Source organism: Dermochelys coriacea, chromosome 3 (genome assembly GCF_009764565.3).
Source record: "Dermochelys coriacea isolate rDerCor1 chromosome 3, rDerCor1.pri.v4, whole genome shotgun sequence".
In the NCBI taxonomy this organism is placed as follows: Eukaryota; Metazoa; Chordata; order Testudines; family Dermochelyidae; genus Dermochelys; species Dermochelys coriacea.
Window position 1 is genome coordinate 5,265,718 of NC_050070.1, and position 24,010 is coordinate 5,289,727.

The 24,010-nt window shown below is 55.4% G+C and overlaps 1 protein-coding gene across 3 annotated transcripts; it reads left to right on the plus strand.

The window, feature by feature from the left end:
- The first annotated feature begins 5,953 nt into the window (after window positions 1-5,953).
- TRIM35 (tripartite motif containing 35) lies at window positions 5,954-22,943 on the plus strand. 3 transcript variants are annotated; one of them, XM_043510032.1, is made up of 7 exons: window positions 5,954-5,995; window positions 7,284-7,710; window positions 10,718-10,813; window positions 12,940-13,170; window positions 15,747-15,769; window positions 16,657-16,778; window positions 21,983-22,943. In XM_043510032.1, exons 2-7 carry the CDS (start codon window positions 7,288-7,290, stop codon window positions 22,546-22,548), a joined length of 1,461 nt encoding a protein of 486 aa, XP_043365967.1. In that variant the 5' UTR covers window positions 5,954-5,995; window positions 7,284-7,287; the 3' UTR covers window positions 22,549-22,943. The 3 variants fall into 3 exon arrangements, with proteins under 3 accessions (XP_043365967.1, XP_043365966.1, XP_038249963.1); XM_043510031.1 differs by lacking the exon at window positions 5,954-5,995 and adding an exon at window positions 6,766-7,005 and having other exon boundaries at window positions 7,265-7,710; XM_038394035.2 differs by lacking the exon at window positions 5,954-5,995 and adding an exon at window positions 6,820-7,012.
- Window positions 22,944-24,010: the final 1,067 nt, after the last annotated feature.

Genomic DNA, 24,010 nt, shown 5'->3' on the forward strand with positions numbered 1-24,010 from the left:
CAGGGGTGAGTGTGGCAAGCCCAGGGCTGGAGCCTCTGGGCAAGGGGTGGGTGATGCCACCCAGAGCTGCCAGCCTGGCGGGGAGGTGCAGGCAGCAGGGCTTGTGTCTGCAGAGCCAGAGAGACAGCTTCTGTGTCCCCCCTCTTCCCATGGGCACGGTGGTCAGGGGAGGGGGCTCCCCTGGCTCAGAAATTCCCCCCTGTGCTGCCCTCCCGATAGGCGATGGGAGGGGGAGTCTGTGTGTGACGCAGGACCGGGAAGCATTAAGCATCCTGCAGGATACATGACTCAAATTCAACCCATAATGTTTGTGTTTTTGTGTATTTACATATATATTGTTAAAGGTTAACAGTGTTATCAAACAGTCCCTGTCTGTGCTGTATTCTGTTCATTCAGAGATCAAAAAGACATCTTAACATTTAGATGAACTGTAAACATAGGATATCACTGTATTCATCCATCTTTGAAATGTACAGAAAATCATCTGCGAATGGTGGAAAAACAGGCAATTGCCTTATGTTAATCTGTGTAGATAATTACCAGTGATTCTTAGGAAATGGATCTACTTCAAAGTCCCCATAATTGCCTATTGTTCACCAAAGGACTCCGAGCTGTCACAAGAAGGCCTGAAACTGTATAAAGATGTTTGGGTCCCAGTCTTTTTATCTCAAATCTGCTTGAGGCTTCATGCAGGGGAAGTCTAAGCCATAAGGACTGAATCCCAGTCCTGACTGGACCACCCTGAATATAAACATTGGACTATAACCTGTGAAATATTTCTAAAAGAACTCTTTGCATCTACAAAGCTCACCGTCTGCTATGAATCTCAATCTCAAGAACTGAACTCATGTCTGCATGTGTACTGATCTTTTTACCAAAAAGCTCTCTCTTTGCTTTTTAAATAAATTTTAGTTTAGTTAATAAGAATTGGCTGTAAGCGTGTATTTGGGTAAGATTTGGAATATTCATTAACCTGAGAGGTAATGTGTCTGATCCTTTGGGATTGGTAGAACTTTTTTATATGATGAATAAGATTTTGAGTAATCCTCATCACATTTGACTTGGGTGTCTAGGTGGAGGCCTGTGGGTGGGTTACTTTAAGGGAATTGTGTTGTTGGCTTCTGGTAACCAGTGAGGTATTATAGAAGCTGTTTTGTGCGGTCTCGGTAAATCTAATCATTGGAATATCCACCAGCATTGGGGATTTCCTGCCTGATTCTTTGCAGTTCACCCTAATTGAGTGACCTCAGTTGGCTCCCCTGGGACTCCGGTTACACCGTGGAAGCCAGGGGAGATGGGGTAGGGAGCCCGGGGAGCCCATGGTGGCCAGAGGCAATGGGGGGGGGGAGCCCATGAGGGCCAGAGGTGATGGGGGGCCCACAGGCACCAGGGGTGCCAAAAAACAAATTCACCCAGGGCACCATATTCCCTGAGGCCAGCTCTGCCACTACCCCAACCTGCTTCCATTTAAACATCTTCTGAACTTCTTGGGGCACCTGTGCCATAGGGCAGAGGTTCTTACATTGCATACATTCAAGCTTCACTTGTGCGCCGGTCTTCCTCCCTGGATCCAGACCCTTAAACTGCTGACCCCCTCCGGGAATGTCTCCACAAACTCCTCTGTTCCTTTAGCTGCCCTCTAGGGTGATGGATTGATGCTGCCTGACCCATACCCGGGCATTCTCTGGGAGGCTCTGCAAGAATTCACTACCTGAAAGGGGGTTTCAAAGAGGATGGCTCTAGACTGTTCTCAATGGTAGCAGATGACAGAACGAGGAGTAATGGTCTCAAGTTGCAATGGGGGAGGTTTAGATTGGATATTAGGAAAAACTTTTTCACTAAGAGGGTGGTGAAACACTGGAATGCGTTACCTAGGGAGGTGGTAGAATCTCCTTCCTTAGAGGTTTTTAAGGTCAGGCTTGAGAAAGCCCTGGCTGGGATGATTTAACTGGGACTTGGTCCTGCTTTGAGCAGGGGGTTGGACTAGATGACCTTCTGGGGTCCCTTCCAACCCTGATATTCTATGATTCTATGATTCTATGATAATTGTTCCAAAATGACAGCATGCATAATATTGGCCATGCCTTGGGCACCTGGCCTCAGCCGACGCATGGCCCAGTCTGGCAGTTTGGGGGCAAATGTCCAGGGCCGTAATCCCCTAGTCCATCTTGCGGCTCAAAGTTTTTGCTGGTATTTTTCCATCAAAGCGCCACCCAGTCTAGAATGGCCACCTGAACCTTTTCATAGACTCTTGCTTGCTCATCACTGAGAGCCATGTAGGCCACATGATCTTCTCCTGTTAAACAGCATACTAGCATAGGGCCCAGCTGCCCTTATCCCATCCTGCCCCCACAGCCCTCTCTCAAACGTGACCAAAAATGGATCATCTGTGGGGCCCCTTTTGCCGAGGCATATCCCCTGAGTGCGACTGCCAATCCCTGCCACAGACTCCCCGTGCTTTGTAGCAGCTCTTGCTGCACCTGGGTGGCTCCCTTATCAATTCCTGCAGGCGTTTTTTGTTGTTTTTTGAGCAAGGTCTCTCCAAGTGGTGGGACAACTGGAAGGTCTGCAAGGTCTTCCGCGTTTCCTTCTGTTGTTTGGCCAGCCACCGTGTCTCCTCCATCTCTGAGCCTGCCGAACCTTTACACCGGCTCCCCCTTCTGGTTCTCCATCCGCATGGATAAAGGCAGGATCCCAGACGAGCCCCCAGGCACCCAATAGGTTAACCAGTGATCAGAGTGCTGGTTCAGTTGCCGATTCCCAGCTCCCTGTCACAGCCTCTTTAAGAGACGAGGAGGAGAGTTGGAGGCTGGGGGTTCTTTGCAGTTTGAACCGGGCAGAGGGACTCAGAGGAGAGGGCAGGATCGTACGACAGGGACGAGGGGACAACTAGCAAGCTCAAGGGAGCCCAGTGATGGAGCAAAGGAAGGAAGTGAGAACGGAGGGTGGAGCAGCGAGAGAACAGCGGGAGGAATCCGCTTGAAGAGATCCAGCGAGACCCCGCGTGTTGTGCATAAGGGCCTGGCCGATGTGTGGAAATACCAGGGATTTGCTGCTGATCCTTCGCTTGGCCCGTGTCAGCAAGGGAGGGGCTGCAGCTGGCGGACAGGAAGACGGAGGGACAAGGAAAACGTGCGCAGTCGTCTTCTCACTTAAAAGAGCAGTCTCAGAATAACCGTGCTGGGCTCGGCGGGGCTATTCCGATGAGTGAGCATCACTCCCGTGAGTACGGGTTGGCAGGATCAGGCCCATTCACTACTGAGCAACAGACCCCTTGCTGCAGGGCATGTGCCAATGCACACTGGTCTCCTGGCTGGTGGAAGCCGCAGGGCTGTGGGACACTACGGTGCTTTTGTTTGTGGGTTGCTACGGCGAGGAGGGAGTTCGGTACCAAGAAATGAGCGAGTCGCCCAGGCCCTGGCTAGAGTGTTCGCGATGTAAGCACAGGGGCAGGGTGGCCACGTCTCATCCACAGGTAGCAAATATCCCCAACGGCCGGTGGTGGGAGGGCTCTGAGTTACTACAGAGAATTCTTTCCCAGGGGTCTGGCTGGTGGGTCTCACATGCTTAGGGTATAACTGATTGCTGCATTTGGGGGAATTTTCCCCCAGTCAGATTAGCAGAGACCCTGGGGGGTTTTCACATTCCTCTGCAGCATGGGGCACGGGTTACTTGCACCTTTATACCTGCTCCTGTATTTTCCACTCCATGCATCTGATGAAGTGGGTTCTAGCCCGTGAAAGCTTATGCCCAAATAAATTTGTCTGTCTCGAAGGTGCCACAAGGACTCCTCGTTGTCTTTAAATTAGTGTAAATGGTGGAGTCTTTATAACCTGAAGTCTTTAAATCAGGATTTGAGGACTTCAGTGACTCAGCCAAAGGTTAGGGGTCCATTACTGGAGTGGGTGGGTGAGGCTCTGTGGCCTGCAGTATGCAGGTCAGACTAGATGATCATGCTGGTCCCTTTGGGCCTTAATGTCTACGAGTCTATGAGCATTCTCTAGACAGCAGCCGCTCAAATGTAAGCATTGATGGACGTGTGCGATGTGGGGACAAGCAAACCAGAGACCAGAGCGGAGGAAGCAGCCTAGGGCTGGGGGCAGGATCCAGCTGCCCTGGGTTCTTGCTCCCCGCAACACATACACACGCTCTGGGAAGACGTGTCAATTTCATGGCTCAGCCGTGAAATTGACAAGATAGTCAATATTCCCAGCGGGGAGCCAGAGGGGGGAAGCCATTCTGGCTTCTTGCCTAGCTGGGAGCAGGGTCCAGCCACCCAGCTCTCCATGGTAGCAGGGGGCAACTGGGCTCTAGCTGCCTGGCTTTCTTGTCAATTTCACAGCTCCTGACGACAGCAGATGTAAGACCCACAGCGTCTACACAGACACTGCATCGCCTTAGCTACACTGACAAGCCCTATGTCTCTCGTGGCGGTGGAGTTATTATGTCAGCGTAGCAAAGCTACAGTGTAGACACTGACATAATAAGGTCAACGTAAACTGCCGTACGTGGATCTAACTGTGTTGTCTAGACCAGGCCTGGGTCTCTCGGTGCTACGATGAAGGGCAGTTCTCTTGGAAGTCCCTGGGGCTCCCAACATCAATTTGTATTCCTGGTGGTTCTCAAGATGCGTTCAGCTTGGCCACTGGCCCCCAAAAGGAGGTAAAAGGTCCCATTCACTCTGCCATGATGTGGCTCTGAAGGCTGCCTAGGAATCGAGGATCTGAGAGCCCCATTGTGGCCAGTGATGTACAAACACCAAGAACCCAATGCAGAGTCAAACCGACTGGCATATAGATTTGAGTATGGGGAACCAGAGCTGTGGATTTGCAAAGATACCCCATTGATCGGTGCTTAGTGATACCGGCACAGTGGCCACCTCGCTGCTGCCAGATGGTAGCCACTCCCAACCACGGCTGACGGGGAGCAGGAAGCTGCAGCATACATCACACACAGTGCGAAGAGGCAAACTGTCTTTGGCCCATCTGTATCCCAGGCTAGCCACTGCTGTTCCATACAGGCGCTGGGCACTCTGCAAACAAATCATGCAGGAAATGGAGTGACACTGAGATCCAGAACTTCCCTGCTAGTACACGGCTTGGCTGGGGAGTGATAGAAAGATGCTACCCTCCCATGGTAGAGGCGGAATGAGTAAATCCAGTTCCTAGTAGACACACATCTGCTTCTCTCACACACAAAATGCAACCACACCTCCTGCTGGCATCATGCTGGGTGGGGTCCAGGTAGCACCAAAAGCTAAAGATATTTATTACGCACCAGCAATGCACTTGGCAGTGTAGAAGACCCATAAGTCTCTGCTCTGAAGAGTTTACAGTCTGAATACGAAAAATACAGATGAGACATAATGCATTGGGAAGCCAAGAGAAGTAAAAACAAGGGTCTGATTCTCCACCACCTTGCACGGTGGATTGTCATTTACACCAGGGTCACATGGGTGTAAAATTGTCTTACCCTCACTTTCCACAGCCACAAATGAGGACACACAGTGCAAGACAACGGAGAATCAGGCCCAACACAGTGTTTTCTGCTCTCACAATTTTAATCACAAGTCTCATGATGTTTGGGGCTTTTCTTAATGCCCCAGCTCCCGAAGCACATGAGAATCTCCACTTTCATTTAAAAAAATAGTAAACGTCTAGCCCTTCCTGCTTGAAAATGTGACCCCCTAAAGTAGGGGTGGGCAAACTAGGGCCCGGGGGCCACATCCGGTCCTTCAGATGTTTTAATCCAGCCCTCAAGGTCCCGCTGGCTCCCAGAAGCAGAGGCATGTCCCCGCTCCGGCTCCTATGCCTAGGGGCATCCGGGGGGCTCCACAAGTTGCCCCTGCAGCTTCCATTGGCCGGGAACTGAGGCCAATAGGAGCTGCATGAGCAGCGCCTGTGGATGGGGCAGCATGCAAGGCTGCCTGGCCACGCCTCCGCATAGGAGCTGGGGGGAGGGGGGGACATGCTGCTGCCTCTGGGAGCTGCTTGAGGTAAGCACTGCCCGGAGCCTGGACCCCTTACCCCCCTCCCGAACCCCCAGCCCTGGTCCCCCTCCCACCCTCTGAACCCCTCAGTCCCAGCCCATAGCATCCTCCTGCACCCCAACCCCTCATCCCCAGCCCCCACCCTCTCCACACACGCCAACCCACTGCCCCAATCCCCTCCTGCACCCTGAACTCCTCATTTCTGGCCCCAGCCCAGAGCCCACACCCCCTCCTGCACCTCGACCCCCAATTTCGTGAACATTCATGGCCCGCCATACAATTTCCATACCCCGACGTAGCCCTCGGGCCAAAAGGTTTGCCCACCCCGGGGCTAGCATCACCGTTGGGGGGTGGGCTCTGTGCGAGCCTCAGACCCGCGCCCTGGGTCCAGGATGGTAGCCAAGCCTCGACAGCACCCAGGCCCTGTTGCGCCAGCCCCTGTAGCATGGATTTAGGTAGGGAACAAAGGGCTGGACAATCATTAATGTAGGGCGCTAATAAACCCCAACGCCGGCCCCTCTCAAGGCCGGGGCAACGCGCAATAGACACGCAGGCCCCGGGACAAAGACTAGCCCAGCCCCGCCCAGCTGGATCATGGGGCGACAAGACCCGTGGGGTCTCCCTGGGGATCTGGGCCCCGTGTAAAGGGGTCTCCGCCGGGGGGGGGGGGGCGGCTTGCGCAGCGGCCGCAAAGCGAAGCCTGTTTCCCTCTGCGGATCCCTCTCCTTGTTCAGGGTTGGAAGAAAGCGACTCTTCCGTCCGCCCCCCCCCCGCTCCCGGGCCGCACCCCGGCGTGGGCTGCCGGGGCCGCTCCCCAGCCCCGCAGGGGCCGGCCGGGGGTGGAGCCCGGCTCCAGCCCAGGGACATACAAGGAAAGAGCCGGGCTGCGGCGGCTCCTCTCTCCCGGGCTCCGATCGCCCCAGCGATGCCCGGGGGCTCCCCCCGGCCGCCGCGCAGGCAGCGCCGAGCCCCGGGCGGCTGCGAACGGTGCCTCCCGGCCTGGGGCCCCGCCGCCGAGCCCAGGTAAAACCCGGGCGCTCCCCCCCCCCAGCTGGCAGGCGGGAGCGAGCCCGCCCGGGGCAGCGACCGTCCGATCCCCTCCCCGCGGCGGGCGGGCGGGAGCAAGAGGCCCCTTCCCGGCCGCGCCCCTCACCGCGGCGCTGCGGCGGCTCCTACCGGCCTGACGCCGCGTCGCCCCGCCCCGAGTCAGCGGCCGGGAGCGCGGCGGCGGCGGCTTTCCCCAGGCGGGGGGTTTCTCTCGGCGCCGCTTTGACTCCCTCTCCGCCCCCTGCAGGGCCATGGCCGCCGGCGCTGCTTCGGCCGCCTCCCCGCCCAGCTTCAAGGAGGAGCTGCTCTGCCCCATCTGCTACGACCCCTTCCGAGAGGCCGTGACCCTCGGCTGCGGCCACAACTTCTGCCGGGCCTGCGTGAGCCGCTCGTGGGAGCGCCAGCCCCGCCACGCCTGCCCCGTGTGCAAGGAGCTGTCCGCCCTGGGCGACCTGCGGGTCAACCACACGCTCGACAACCTGGTGGAGATGCTCCTGCGGGAGGAGAGCCGGCGGGGCGCCCCGGGGGGGCCCGCCCTGTGCGCCCTGCACCGCGAGGAGGCCAGGCTCTTCTGCCAGGAGGACAAGGAGCTGGTGTGCGCCTTGTGCCAGGGTGCCAAGCAGCACGCGGGCCACAGGGTGCGGCCGGCGGCGGAGACGGCCAAGGACTACAGGGTGCGTGGCCCGGGCCGGGGCGTGCCCTCGGCGACCCGGCCGGGCGGGGGGGTCCACGTGCCAGGGCGGGAGGGCGGTGACGGGGAGGGCCCGGAGACGTGTGCCGGGCGGCGTGGCGCCCCGGCGTGCACGAGGGCCTTGCACTGGCATGGGGGACCCGAGATTCACCCTCGGCGGGTGCCCCGTGGCATGGGGGCACGCAGCTGGGATGCGCCCGGGGGCGCGTCGGACACAGGGATGTGCACGGCTGGGATACGGGGATGCACCCGGTGGCACTTGCACGATGGGAGTGGACTACCCCGTGGATCGCCCAGAGGCAGGTGTATCTTGCTGCGGGGAGGTGGGCCTCAGATTGGGGAGGGGGTACACAGAGCTTTCCCCCCTTGCAGAATGACATGTATGTGCAGCCCCTCCTTACATGGGAACTGCCTGAGGTCCCGGGACTGAGAATTTGATAGCGCTCCCCTCAGGAAATAGCAGGAAGTAGGTGCGGCTGTAAGCAGGAAGCCAGTTGTAGGGTGACTGTGTGTTGGGGGGTCCTGAGTGAAAGGCACCAGGTCTCTGCTCTTGCTCTGATTGCTTCCAAGGTACCCTGTCTGTAAGGGTGCTGCTTCGCTGCTCTGCCAGCTCCTCTCCTCTCCACATGGCCCAGTTGCTGGGGTGTGTTAAGAAAGCTGGTGTGCCATGTGGCTCGCCCGCTCTGTGCCCCGGCAGGACACCCAGGGCTGTCGCTGGCCCTGTTAGCAGTATGGCAGGCGCTGGAGAGAGCTCTGGAACGGGGCCCCACGGGGTCCAGCCCCCCACTATCCCCGGCCTGGAGACAGTTTGTGTCCTTGGACAGTGAATGGCCCCTTCTCCAGCAATGATCCTGCCACGGCCCCAGGCCTGGAGAGCGGGATCCATGGGGCAAGGGCAGTGAAGTTTGCTTAGCGCTGGCATGGGGGGAGGACGAGAGACCGTGGCAGAGCGGTGGTGCTCTGAGGCCTCTCCCCGCTCACGAGCCAGGGAGCAGGGCCGATCTCCAGACGGCCGTTTTGCTCTTCCAGCCGGAAAAAGGAAACTGGAGCTGCTGTCGTCACTGGCTGAGTGAGTCACCCGGGAAGGGGCCGCGCCTTAATTCAAACGCTGCAGCAGCCCTTGGGGCAGGCTCTGAAATCTGTTTATAACCCTGACTGACAGGGCACAGGGCAGGTAGCATGGCCTAGTGGTTGAGACACAGCCCTGCCAGTCAGGTCTCCTGCGCTCTCATCCCAGCCGTGCTGTGAGCGGGCGTGAGTCACTGACCCTCTTGCCGGGCTCTTCCTGTCTGTAAAACGGGGAGAATCAGCATAGGGAACATCGGGATTGCCAGACAGGATCAGGCCCAGGGCTCCTCTAGCCCAGGATCCTGTCTTGGACGGTGGCCAGGACCAGATGCTTCAGAGGAAGGTGCAGAAAACCCTGCAAGAGGCATTCACTGGCTCATCTGCCCCCGGGGCAGTGCCTTGGGGGTTGTCTGCTAAACTCTCCTGCTTCAGCGTAGATTCCTGAGTGTTGTGAGGCTAGATTGATGTTTGTAAGGTGCTTGGAGGTCCCCAGAGGGAAAGGGCTAGCGAAAGGCAACTCGTTATTATTAATGAGCTAGCCGGGAGACAGGACTCCCCCCACCTCTACCCCCCAACGCAGGCGCTCAGGGCTGCGGCGGGGAGAGATGCCTCTCCCTGCCGGCCCCAACCCAGCCCCGGGGAGAGGTGCCTCTCCACCCCAGCCCAAGTGCTGCTGTGGGGGGAGAAAGCTGGGGGGAGTCCTGTCTCCTTGTTGTAGCCCTGGGGCAGCCTGCACCCCAAGCCCCTCATCCCTAGCCCCATCCTAGAGCCTTCGCCCCCAGCCCTGAGCCCCTCATCCTTGGCCCTACCCCAGAGCCCACACCCCCAGACGGAGTCTTCACCCCCCCCCGCACCCCAACCCTCTGCCCCAGCCCTGAGCCGCACCACACGCCAATCCCCTCGGCCCCACCCCTGCCACATGTCACCCATCAGCTTCATATTGGTGCACATGACAAAATTCGTTCCGCACATGGATGGGAAAAACTAGAGGGAACACTGTTAATGAGCTGGTGTGATTTCACACCGGGGGGGGGGGAGAGGAGAGAGAGAGAGAGAGAGTGTGTGTGTGTGTGTGTGTGTGTGTGTATATATATATATATATATACACACACACACACACACACATATTATATGTATATGTATAAAAATAAAAGGGGTCCCTGACACAGGCCTGCCATTGAGGAATAGGGTGACCAGATTACAACAGTGAAATATCGGAGGGGGACACCCCCACTCCTTCCAGGCTCTGCCCCAGGTCTTGCCCCCTCCCCGCTCAGCCCCCGCCCTGCACCCTTCCTCATCCCCCAGCCCACCGCTGGCTTGCTGTGTCCCTCCTCAGTTCCCCACCCACTGCTGGCCTCTTCATCCCCCCCCTCGCCCGCCACTTGCCTTTTCACCCCACTGCTTGCTCGCCCGCCACTCGCCTTTCATCCCGCCCACCGTTCGCTCGCTCGCCCGCCTTTTCACCCCGCCACTTGCCCCTAAGGCACCAACTTCCCCTCTTCCAGGTGCGTGCTCGCCTGCCCCCTTCCCCCAAGTCCCTGCCCCGGCCCCGCTGTGTTCCCACTCCTCCCCCTCCCTCCTGGAAAGTCCAAAGTGCCTCCAAACAGCTGTTAGGTGGCGGGATGCACTGGGGGGAGCAGGGACACAGTGCACTGGAGAGAGGGAGGGAGAATGAGGTGAGGAGGGGAGAGCTTGGCTGCATTTTTCCCTGTGGGTGCTCCAGCCCTGGAGCACCCACGGAGTTGGTGCCTCCTTCCCACTCGCCTCCTTACCTGAATATCGGGACAAATGGCGTTCCGATCGTACATCGATCGGGATGCAGGACAAAGGGTTAAATATTGGGACAGTCCTGATTTTATTGGCACATCTGGTCACCCTATCGAGGAACATGTCCTATAAGGAACATCTCCTTCCTACAGGCCAAATGGAAGAACATGGAGAACTCCCTGCGGGAGAAGGTGAAGGATTTCGGGACAGTCCGGCGGTCGTATGAGTCCATCTCCAAGCACAACCAGGTAAACCACCAGGTTGAAGTGGGTTGGTGGATTACACCATCCCTGCCCGGACAGCCGGGGAGATAGTCCTACAGGAGCTGCAAAGGGGGGGGTCTTAGCTGATAGCAAACCTGGAGCTGGCCTTATTGTTTGTGGGGCCCAACCCACAGGGAATTGGCTGCTGAATCTTTCTCACTGCTGCCAGGGGGGGCCGAGTTGAGCCATGAGTTACTGAGTTGGTGTCACAGCCCAGGGCCCCCTAGTCTCCCTGTGTGAGGCTGGACCTTGTTTGAAAACGTCTCTCAATGGAACCTTTTGTCCCGCAGGATCCAAAGGCCCTTTGCAAACTGTACCTAGCGGCTCACACTCCCATGGCAGAAAGGCAGCCACCTCTGCGATGGAACGCTGCCCCTATCCCGTGCCAGCAATCCCACGTAACGGCAGGAGGGTTGTGGGGAGACAGGCTGGGGTCGCAGGAGGGAGAATCCGCCCCTGTCGGTTGTGTGCCTAGGGGTCAGGCCTGGGGATTGGGAGGTTGGGGGCTGGAATAACGTGGCAGCAGTGGGTGCACCGGCACATGCCGCAGCCCGGCAAGCAGCTGGGAGCCCTGGGCTTTGCCCTTCTTAGTCCCTTCGCGACAAGCAAGGGCAAGTCCGCAGAGATCTTTGGGAACGTACCAGAGGCCCCTGGTGAAGATGCCTGAAACCCCCCCGCAATGGACAGTGTAGGGAGGCGGAGAGATTCCCAAAGGCACAAACGGGAGCCGGGCACCTGATTCCCATTCCTTTGCAATGGCAGAGAGGCCTCCAGCTGCCCTCTGTGCCTTGGAGAATCGCCCGCTTGTGGGATGCCCTGGGCTGGGGAGGGCTCGCCCTGGCCTTGTCCTCTGAGAGCCCTGGGCAGTGGGAGGCCTGTGGACCAGGTTTGGTGACCTGGGGAGAAAAAACCAAACTCCCTTGAGGGTGACATCGGCGAGGTGAGGGCAGTTGCTGCTGCGAGAACTCGGGGGAGCTGAGGTGAGTGCCGTGTGGGGAGGGGGGATTATATGGCGTTGGGGGGGCACTCAGCCCGTGTCGCTCATCATTCTCCAGCACGCTTAAGCCCTGGGAATGGTTAGTAGAACGATTGGCCGGGTGGCCACAGGTGTGGCTGGTTTAACTATTGCAAGCCCAGCGGAGGTCTGTAGCTTCCCCTACCCCGGAGCGCCCCTTGACTCTGAAATGGATTGAGCGGTCGCGGAGGCTGTCGCTGGATGGGAAATGCTGGCCGGTCTCTAGAGCTCCGGCCCACTGCTGGGAAACCCAAGGGCCAATGGCTCTTCCGGGTGATGGCAGCCGGTGAGGTTCTGCTGGTGTCCAAAGGAATAAGCTATAATGTGGCAGTCATCCAAGGGATTCCCTGTGGGAGCGAAGGCATGCCCTGGGGACTGGGGGTTGGGGAGTGGGGCTCAGGATTCAGGGTTCAGCTGCTGGCTCTGTCAGACTCTGTGGGACTTTAGGCAAGTCATTTCACCACTTCTGTGTCCATTCCCCATCAGCCCAATGGGGCTTCTGCCCTGTGCCCTATTTAGCAGAGCTGGTCAAAAATCCTTCCCCCCTCCCCCCCGGAAAAAACATCAGTTTTTGGATGGAAAAAAATTAGATACATTTTCATTTTGAATTGAAACGTTTTGATTTGCGCTTTGAACTCCCTTCCCCGCCATTTGGGTTTTCAGCTCTCCCCCTCCCTTTTCAATTTTTCCAGGGGGCCCGAAACACAAAATGTTTTCCACCGGGGAAACACAAAACTCACATTTTTTGCTTTGTTTTTTGAGTTGAAAAATCAAAAGATTCTTCAGCCTCAGACGGTTTGAGTGCCACCAAGATTTGGACAGAACGGACTCTTTTTAATGAAAAAGTCATTAGAAAAACTCTGATCAGTCTTTTTCGGTTGTAAACTCCTTGGGGCAGGGGCCCTCCGGCTATGTGTTTGTGCAGCACCCTAGCTAGGTGCCATTGCCATACAAATAACATTCTTCCCTTCCTGTCCTAGAGTGGGGTTCTGTTGACCTGAGGGAGTCTGTTGGGTGCAGTGACCCCGTGGGGGCGGAAAGGGCCAGGTCTAAGTCAGGTCGCTGCTATGGTCCTGCTCTTCCTCCCGCCGGGCAGATGGAGGTCGCCAGGCTGGAGGATCAGATCAGGAAGGAGTTTGAGAAGCTGCACGAGTTCCTGCGGGGCGAGGAGAAGGCCGTGCTGTCGGAGCTGCACGAGGAGGCCCGGCACAAGCGGGGCCTGATTGAGGGCAAGCTCAAGAAGCTGTCGGAGGACAGCGATGCTCTGCTGCACGAGGTCAACCAACTGCAAGCTGACCTGACGGAGGACGACGTCTCCTTCCTCAGGGTAATGCCACCCTCCCGCCCTCTTCCCTATGCCTGCAGTGCTCACCTGGGCCCCCCCCCCCAAGTCAGATGGGGGAGTTGTGGGTGGGGGGGGTGGTCAAACTACATCCTAGCTCCGCCCACTGTCAAATCTCCACCCAAGTTTCTGCTCGAATGATCTGTAGTGCAGTTGTTGACACACGGTCATCGTTCGGCTATAGCCGGTGCAGCCGCCTGCCTCTCCTGGGACCAAATAACCACAGGTTTCCAGAGCCGCTGTGGGCCTCTGTGTGGGAGCCTTTACCCCCCGAGAAATAACAGAGAGGATCTAGGGACCAAGGCAGGACATAACCTGCAATTTGTCTGGAAACAATCATCTGAAATGGTGCTTAACGGGGTGGGGGCAGGTCATGAGACCTAGCCAGGGGTGAAAGTAAGTTGAGTGACTTACCGGTACGCTGGGGCCAGCTCTGGCCCCCGGAAGGGGCGGGGCCTAGGGCAGAAGGGGGTCAGAGCCAGACCCTGCCCACCCTGTAAAGGAGGAGGGGGGGCACTTACCTCTCCTCCTTCCCCTCTCCCCCACCAGGGTAACTGCAGCAGCCCGGAGCTCCGGGGGTTATTTAAAGGGCCCGGGGCTCCCCTGCTTCTACTGCCCCTGTCCTTTAATTAGCAGCTGGAGCTCTGGGGAAGCGGCAGGTCTCCAGTGGCTATTTAAAGGACCGGGGCGGCAGAGGCAGCTGGAACCCCAGACCTTTAAATAGCCCCTGCTACCCCAGGGCTCTGGGGGCTATTTAAAGGGCCTGCAGCTCCCCTGCTTCTACCGCCCTGGCCCTTTAAATAGCCCCCAGAACCCTGGAATAGCGGCGGTGGGGCTCTGGTGGCTATTTAAAGGGCCAGGACGGTAGAAGCAGGGGAGCCCCAGGCCCTTTAAATAGCCGCCGGAACCCTGCAGCCACTACTCCCGGGCTCCAGCAGCGGGGCTCTAGAGGCAATTTAAAGGGCCTGGGGCTCCATCCGCTGCTGGGAGCCCCAGGCCCTTTAAATTGCCCCCTGGGGACAGGGCTGCCCAGAGGGGGGAGTAAATGGGGCAGTTTGCCCCGGGCCCCCACGAGAGTTTTCAGGGGCCCCACACGAGAGTTTTCGGCTCCACTTTGGCAACGGGTCCTTCAGTGCCACCGAACACACCCGGAGTGAAGGATCCGTCGCCGCTTCTTCCGCTCCGGGTCTTCAGCGGCGAAGTGCTCCAAAGACCCGGAGCGGAAGGACCCCCGTCGCCGAAGACCCCAGGCCCCCTGAAACCTCTGGGTGGCTCTGCCTGGGGAAGCCGGGCTGCCCCAGTACGGTGCACTGGCTCTTGCCGGTATGCCGTATCAGGGCCTACCAGCTTACTTTCACCTCTGGACCTATCTCTGATGTGAAGTGGCAGCGAAAAACGACTGTTGCAATTTTGGGTAAGGAGTGGTGGGTCCCTCTCCATATGGCTCTTGGTAGCTGGCATCCGTTCCGAGAACCGTTTCGCCAAGGACGTTGGTGCATTGGAGAGGGTTTGGACAAAGGGTCAAGGGCTGGGGGGGGTGGGCATGACTTGCAGCGAGCGAGAGGGTTTCCGGTGCTAGATACATGCAGCTCAGCTAAGGGCATAAAAACTCTGAGCCAGGTGGAGCTCCCCTGATTGACACCAGCTGAGGATCTGTCCCTGTATTTGAAGGGTGTAATCACTTGGGATGAAAGCAAACCCCTTAGGGCGGGTCTGCACTAGAAAATGAGATCAACCCAGCTTCATCGCTCGGGGTGAGAAAAATCCACCGCCTGAGTGACGTAGGTAAGCCAGCCTGAGTCCTGTGTAGCCAGTGCTGAGTTGATGGAAGAATTCTTCCGTTGACCTAGCTACCGTCTCTGGGAGGTGGATTACCTACGCCAGTGAGAGAACCCCGGAGTGTCTACACTGACACTGCAGCTGCGCTGCTGTAGTGTTTCAAGTGTAGACGAGCCTTAAGCATGCTACAGAAGGGACTGGGAGGGGAGGGAATAACTAGAAGGGAATGGGATGCAACCGGAAAAGGAGACCTTGCCTGTCTCCTGCCTGTGTTGTGAGTCGGCACCTCTTCCGGACTGTTTGGTCAAAACAATCACGTTTTCAGTGTAAAAACTCTGAAAACTGCTCAGAAGCATGTGGTTTTGTTGTGGGGGTTTTGCACTTCGGGTTGCCCCAGTCCTGGGCATGAGAATAGCAGCCTCTCCCCCGCCCTCCACAGATGGTGCAGTCAGATGCTACAGTGCATAAGAGTCTGGTCTCCAGGGCACGTTTCTGCCCACCGTAGTCAGGGAGGGGAAGGGATAGCTCAGTGGTTTGAGCATTGGCCTGCTATATCCAGGGTTGTGAGTTCAATCCTTGAGGGGGCCATTTAGGGGTCGGGGCAAAAATTGGGGATTGGTCCTGCTTTGAGCAGGGGGTTGGACTAGATGACCTCCGGTCCCTTCCCACCCTGATATTCTATGATTCCTCTGATCATTGCAAAAGTGCTTTGTGCAGGTTTAACGTGCGACTTCTCTCTCTCTCTCTCTCTCTCTCTCTCTTCCCCCCCCCCCCCTTTTCAGAAACACAAGAACCGCAAGCGCAGGTAGGTTCCTGAGCATTTGAAATCCCGAATGTGCAGCTGGGGTTTATTGGATCAAACCTGGCCCTCTTACGCCGATTCCCACGGCATTACCAATCCCGAGCAAAACGGCTTTGTCTGTGACATAGACCCCACATCGAAACCTTCCCGCGGGGAGACGTTAAAATGCTGCAGGATACATACGGCCGCTGCTCTGAATAGGTGGAGGTGGTACTTTCGGAGAGATCCTTGTTTTCGAGGGTGCAGAGTACCATCAATTCCTGCCAGTGCCAAGCACCTCTGACAATGCAGTTCACGGTCCCGTGGGCCCCAGAGCAATTTACAAGTTGCACATGGTAAAGATGAGCCTGAGGTGCGAAATTTGGCTTGAAACCATTCTAATCCCACCCTCCCGAGCTCCACCTTGGGCCCTGAAGGGCTGGTCCAGGGCTAATCTCCAGTACCTGAGGCAGGAATTGCAACTCCGCTCCCCCCCAGGAATGACTCTAGGCTGCCGTTCAGGCCTGGAAATGAAGGGTCCCATCTCCAAATGAACGAAGGGCATTAGCAGACAGGCTGTAACTACCCAAGCTGGAATCTAGCCAGGGAAAGTGCTCTGGAACCACTGAGGATTTGTCTTTCAAACGGGGCTTTGAAACCACCCCCTCCCTCAGCACAGTGCCTCCTATTTTCATGCTGGGCTGACCCTGAGAATGGAGTGCTGTCCTGACTCAGCAGTGCCTTGGAGATCTCCATCCCTGGCCCGGCCTCAGTGGTGGGACGTTGGACTGTAACCATCGCCTGCAGGCAGGACCAAATGTCCTCCCTGACTTAAGCGACCCTTTGCATTAACCCCCTAGAACATGGCCTCTCTCAACCGGTTCCGTGTAACCTTCTCCTGCATTCCCCAGGATTGCCTGCACGGCAGAGGAGCCAGAAGCCATCCCACCGGGCATGCTGGTTGATGTCCCCAAGTTCCTGGGGTCCCTGCAGTACAACGTGTGGAAGAAGATGCTGGACATCATCACAGTGGGTAAGGCGCTGAGGACACTGGGCAGTGAGTGAGGCGGGCAGGTGGTGGCCGATGCACCGGGTAACTTAGAACCACAGGGCTGCTCAGACTTCAAGGCTGGGAGCGCCATGGAGCTTTGCATGCCTTCAAAGGTACTCAGGCTGGGCCACGTGGAGGCTAACAGCCTACTACTGCTGATGGACTTACTCGTTTAGCTCAGGTGGTAGAGGCCTGTGGCATTGAAAACTGTGTGTTCAGACCCTGCTGACGACCTGGTTATGGGGTTGTTACACTTGGACATGTAACCCAGGCTGGTTTGTGTCTTATGATGCAGAGCTAAGAGCCTGACCAAACCCGCTGGCTGGGAGCTATAACCGATTCCTCCTCCATCCCCGATCTGCAGAGAATAACACACCCTGAACCGTGGGTTACATGTAGCAGCCACAGATGCTGCATAAACAGACTCCAGATGCTCTAAACTGAATTGTAAACTGGTGGAGAGGAAAGCTCAACTCTCCCCTCTTTCGTTTGAGCTAGAGAGGCAGCCCCGTCTTCACTTCCCCCCCCGATCCCCATTTTATCCACTAGAGGGCAGTGGGACACACGCAAGAGCCTAAGAATGACAATCGTGGATCAGACCAATGGTCCGTCTAGCCCCGTATCCTGTCTGCCGACAGTGGCTGGTGCCAGGCGCTTCTCAGGGAAGGAACAGAACAATTACCTAGTGATCCACCTCCTGTCGGCTAATCCCAGCTTCTGGCAGTTAGAGGCTTAGGACACCCAGAGCATGGCGTTGTGCCCCTGACCATTGTGGCTAATAGCCACTGACGGACCAATCCTCCATGGGAACTTCAGTTCTTTTTTTGAACCCAGTTATATTTTTGGCCTTCACAACATCCCCTGGCAAGGAGTTCCACAGGTTGACCATGCGTTGCGTGAAGAAATACTTCCTCTGTTTCTTTTAAACCTGCCGCCCCTTAATTTCGTTGCGGGACCACTGGTTCTTGTGTGTTCTGAGAAGGAGCAAATAACACTTCCTAATTCACTTTCTCTGCACCAGTCATGATTTTATAGACCTCTCTCATATCTCTCCCTTACTCGTCTCTTTTTCTAAGCTGAACAGTCCCAGTCTTTATAATCTCCTTATTTGTTGCCCTTCTCTGTACTTTTTCCAATTCTAATACATCTTTTTTTGAGATGGGGCGATGAGATCTGCACCCAGCATTCAAGGTGCGCGCGTACTGTGGCTTTACATAGTGGGAGCATGATATTATGAGTTTTATTATCTGCCCCTTTCCTAATGGTTCCTAACATTCTGGTTGCTTTTTTATGGCTGCTGAGTATTGAGAGGATGTTTTCACAGAACTCTCCACAATGACTCCAAGCTCTTTCTTGAATGGTAACAGCTCATTTACACTCCATCAGTTTGTGTGTATAGTTGGGATTGTTTTCCAACGGGCATTACTTTGCTTTTATCCACACAGCGTTTCATCTGCTCTTTTGTTGCCCAGTCACTCAGTTTAGTGAGATCCCATTCATAATTTTCGCAGTCAGCATTGGACTTAACTTCTATCCTGAGTAGTTTTGTATCATCTGGAAACTTAGCCACCTCACTGTTTACCCCTTTTTCCAAATCGTTTATGAATATGTTGAACAGCACTGGCCTCAGTGCAGATCCTAGGGGGAATCTGCTATTTCCCTCTCTCCTGTCGAAACTGACCATTTATTCCTCCCGTGTGTGCCTTATCTTTTAACCAGCTACTGATCCATGACAGAATCTTCCCTCTTATCCCATGACTGCTTGGTTTGCGAAGAGCCTTTCGTGAGGCTCCTTGTCAAAGGCTTTCTGAAAGTCCAAGTACACTATATCCACTGGATCACCCTTGCCCCCATGTTTATTGTTATTGACACACACAATGAATTCTAATAGATTGGGGAGGCATGATTTCCCTTTACAAAAGCAGTGTTGACTCTTCCCCCGAAAAATCGTGTTCATCCATGTCTCAGCATGACCTACTCTATTCTTTACTCTAGTTTCAGCCAGTTTGCCTGGTACTGAAGTTAGTGATCACTGGCCTGTAATTGCCAGGATCACCTCTGGAGCCTTTTTAAAAAATTGGCATTACATTAGCTACCCTCCAGTTATCTAACACAGACTGATTTAAGTGATAGGTTAAATACCACAGTTAGTAGTTCTTCAGTTTCGTATCTGAGTTAATTCAAAACTCTTGGGTGAATACCATCTGGTCCTAGTGACTTATTACTGTGTAATGTATTGATTTGTTCCAAAACCTCCTGTACTGACACGTCCGTCTGGGACAGTTCCTCAGGTCTGTCACCTAAAAAGAATGGCTTGGGTGTGGGAATGTCCCTCACGTCCTCTGCAGTGAAGACCAATGCAAAGAATTCATTTAGCTTCTCTGCAATGGTCTTGTCTTCTTTGAGGACTCCTTTAACATTTCAGTCGTCCAGTGGCCCCACTGGTTGTTTGGCAGCTTCCTGCTTCTGATGTACTTAACTTTTTGTTTTTTTGCTGTTTAGTTTGAAGAGAACTAGCAAAAGACAAATTCTTTTTTTGGCCTATCTAATTATACTTTTACACTTGACTTGCCAGAGTTTATGCTCCTTTCTATTTTCCTCAATTGGGAGTTGACTTCCAATTGTTAAAAGATCCCTTTTTGCCTCTAATCACTTTTTTACTCTGTTTAGCCCTGGTGGCATTTTTATTTTTTTGGTCCTCTGGTTGGTTGTTTTTTATTGCGGTAACATATAGTTTGAGCTTCTATTATGGTGGTTTAAAAAAGTTTCCCTGCAGCTTGCAGGCATTTCACTCTTGTAGCTGTGCCTTTTAATTTCTGTTTAACTAGCTTCATCATTTTGGTGTAGTTCCCCTTTTAGAAGTTAAATGCTTCTGTGGTATTTTCAACCCTACAAGGCTGTTCAAATGTAATTACATGATAGCTGAACCACACAGTGATAGCAACCATATTTACGACGTGGACCAGATCCTTTGTGCCACTTAGGACTAAATCAAGAATCGCCTCTCCCCTTGTGATTTCCAGGACAAGCTGCTCCCAGAAGCAGTCATTGGCAGAGTGTAGAAATTTTATCTTTGCATTCTGTCCTGAAGTGACATGTACCCTGTCAACATGGGGATAGTTGAAATCCCCCATTATTATTGGGTTTTCTGTTGTTGTTGTTGTTTGTTGTTTTGTAGCCTCTCTAATCTCCCTGAGCATTTCACAATCACTTGCTGAGGTGTCGGTAGTATATTCCTGCAGCTAGACTCTTTATTATTCAAGCATGGAATTTCTATCCATAGAGATTCTGTGGCACTGTTTCTTTCACATAGTAGATTCTTTCACATACAGGGCTTCGCTCTAGGCTAGCCAGGGGTGCAACATCTGAAGATGAAACGGTTATGTAAGGGGTTTCCACCAGGGGGTGCTGCTGCTCGGGACTGAGGTGTATTGGCGGAGCTCATCTGCAGGTTTAGGCGTGCAGCAGCAGGGGCTTAGCTGGGGATGTGCAGGGAGAGCCTTGGGCAGGGGGACCTTGCCCAGAACATCAAGCTCAGGTCCAGCCTCGCTGTGGCTTTGGCACATAAGGGGTTAACCATATGTGGCTGGTTCTGCGCTCTGCACACACGCTGCTGTCATGATAAGAAGGTGAGGAGCCTGCTAGTCATGGTGAATCTGGGCTGTGAGGGGCGAGGCCCCTGCTCTGAGTCTCCCCCTCCGACTGCACACAGGACAGTACCGGGTACAGGATGGGGCTGTCTGGCCAATTCATGCCCTGCAATGAGCTGGTGGCTTTGATCCATCAGTGCGGTACAGGGTGGAGAGAGGGGAGGCCACTCCTGTTAGCACAGTAGGATCACATTGTCTGGGCTAAGGGGTGAACAGCCAGGGCCGGCTGGAGTCGAGTTGCAGCGGGGATGGTGGCGTTGGGGGAGCTTGATAAGAGCGTATAAAAATCCCTATGGGCCAGCTTCATCCTGGGTGTAACCCACTGACTCCAGGAGTCACACCGGGGTAGAGAGCACTCTGGGCTGAGGCCCCTGGGCAATGCATGTTGGGTGCCGACACTCCATGCTGTCTGGGACGTGGAGGGTGACGATCCCGGCCTAAGAAACGTTGAGCTGGGTGCAGATCCACGTTCACCCGCCATCACGGCAGAACTTGAACGAGACCTCCCTGGTCCTGATCACACCGGCCACGGGCTGGAACCTTCCTGAGAGACGACCGAGGCTGATCGCAGGTCACTCTGCACGGGCGACGTCGGCATTGCTGGTAACTCTCCAGCAGCGCCGATGGCCTGCCAGTGCAGGCCGAGCCGGGGGGCTACAGGGTGGAGGGCCCAACACTCATCCAGTTCCTAAAAAATTACAGGTGTTTCCATGCCAAAAACAGTTAAAATAGAATTAAGGTGGAGACTGTGTTGCCCTTTGAAACACTTAATAGGAAAAAACCCACTGAGCTCTGCCGGGAGGGTCTCATTCGGACAGGTCCTAGAAATCTTATCACTGACATGGGTTTAGAGCCAGAAAGAGGGAGGGAAGATGACCTGTGGTGCTCTGGGACTTGGGGAATGTGGTCACGTTCTCAGCTCTGCGACAGACTCCCCGCATGGCTGGGCTGTGTCACTTCCAGCTGTCCGGCTCCGCTGGGAAAGGGGGCTGTAGCTGCTCTGCCTCCCCGGGGTAGCCTGTAGCAAGGCGCAGCGGTGCTGGGGAGATCTGACGTACTTAGGTGGTAGCGTTCCCTGCAGGGCGTAGGTGTGGCAAATACTTCCCCTGCCGCAATGCCTGGCCACCCCCCAGCAGTGCCGTGCTAGGTGTTGTACAAACACCCAGCCAATGAGAGCCCCAGCCCCAAAGGGCTGACGGTCCTAAAGACGAGCCAGAGCCAGTGGAGAGACGGGGTTGTGCAGACAATCGGAGGTGCGTGGGGCTCAGCCAGTTGGGAGCAGCGTGAACCATGTGCCACCTGGCGTTCCCCATGGACACTCCAGCTGGGGTTGTTCTGAGGGGAGACTTGAAGGTGTGTTGGTGGGGGTTATGAGTCTGGACTGGGGCTTTCCCCAGCCACAAGCGGTGGGCTGGGGGAGCGGTTGGGTGATGGAGGCTGGCAGGTGGGATGTTTGCCCTGGGCTATGCCTGGCACTAGCATGACAGTAGCTCCGAAGGCAGTTCCTGGCACCTCCTGACAAATCTCCTTTCTCAGTTCCCTTCAGCTTTGACCCCAACTCCGCTGCAGGCTGGCTCTCCGTCTCCAGCAACCTCACCAGCGTCACCAACGGCAGCTACAAGCTACTGGTGGACAACCCGGAGCGCTTCTCCTCTGCCCCCTGCATCCTGGGCTCCCGGGGCTTCTCCAAGGGCTCCCACGCGTGGGAGGTGGACCTGGGCGGGCTCACGAACTGGCGCGTGGGCGTGGCCAAGGAGCGGGGCAGCCGCCGGTGGAACTTCCACCACGACGCCCGCTCGGGCTTCTGGTACATCTACCGCCTGCAGGGCGCGGACAGCGAGATGTGCCGGGCCTCCAACTCGGCCAGGTCGGAGACGGCGCTCCGGGACCTCAAGCGCATCCGGGTGGAACTGGACTGCGACGAGGGCGAGCTCTCCTTCTACGACGCCGACCAGAAGAGCCACATCTACACCTTCCATGAGCAGTTCAGTGGTGAGGTTTTTCCCTATTTCTACGTGGGCAGCCCAAAGCCTGATATGCCTCCCGGGTCTCTCAGGATCTGCCCTTTGCGCGTCCTGATCAAGGAGGACCTTCCACTTTAGGCTGTTCCATACAACCAGTAAAGGCTCCTTCTCCTGGCCTGCCCCTTTCGCATCCTCCATTCCCCCTGGCCTGCTGCTTCCAAGCACCGTTCTACAGTGCGGCCCATCAGGATGTCCTGCTCCAATGGACCAACCCCCTCAGGCCCCTGGTTTCCTGCTTAGGCTTTCTCAAGGGAAGCTGTTACTGGTGGGTTTTTATTTTCTGCTGTTTGCCTTCATAACAGATTGTGGCTCTTTTTTTTGTCTTTTTAATAAAACTCTGTGGTGGCAGGACCCAGCAGTGGCTGCGGGGGGCTTGTGTTTTGGGTCACAATTTCCAAGCGTCTCCCTTCGAATCTTCGTCAGGAAGGGTTCCGTTAGCTGCCAAACCCCCCCTTCCCCCTCCTTTTTTGGGGGGGGAAAATCACAGCTGAGTTGGGAAAGCATTTCCTTTTGCAACCGGAGCCTGTGGAACTCCTGGTCACATGATGCTGAGGCCAAGAGCTTCTCAGGATTCAAAAAAATGGGTGTGAGCTAATGAGACTGTTCTGTTATAAACCCCCCCCCCCGGCCCCAGCACATAAACCAGCTACCCGAGGACAGGGTAGCAGATACTCAAGGAACTCCCTCAGGGCAGAGGGTATTCCAGAATTACCCCGTGTAAGATTTCTTGCACCTTCCTCCTTGACTATCTGGTGTAGACCCCTGTTGAGACAAGATCCTGGACTAGCTAGACCACCGGTCCATTGTAGTGCAACGTATCAATCCTCTTCTTCACTCTATCCCTTGGCTGGCATAAAACCAACACCTAGCTCTCGCACAAATAGTTTAATGAGTTTGACAGACTAAAGGGCTGTAGCTGTTTTTCCTATATGAAAAAGGGGGGCACCGAAAGCTTCAGGGGATTGGTCATAACCTACGAAGCCTCTTCGTCCAAGGTAATAGGCTCAAATCCAGGCCAAGTCAATAGAGATAACCAACAGGTCCTGTGTTCTGGCTGGGTGGCCAAGGGGAAATGAGCGAATGTTCCTGATCTCAGACTCCTGCCTGTCACAGTGGGTAGCTCAAGTAGCCAGGAGCTCTGACCTCCCCTTGTCCATCCTGTTCACGGTGAGAATAATCCCTAAATGAGTAGCATCAACAGGAGTGATCAACCTTGCACCTTTTCTTTAGTGTTAATTTCTGCGTAACCCGTCATCTCCCTGGCCCCAGCTGCTCCGTGTCCTGACTGACTGGATGCCTCTACCCAGGCTGACGTGAATCCATCTAATAAAAGCATTTTTCATCAGGAGCTCTCAAAGCACTTCCCAAAGGAGGTCAGTGTCCCCTCCATTTTACAGATATGGAAGCTGAGGTTCAGACGGCTTTGACTTGCTTAGGTCTCCCAGTGGCAGAGCTGGGAATAGAATGCAGGTCTCCAGAGGGTCTCCAAAAAAAGAAAAGGAAGACTTGTGGCACCTTAGAGACTAACCAATTTATTTGA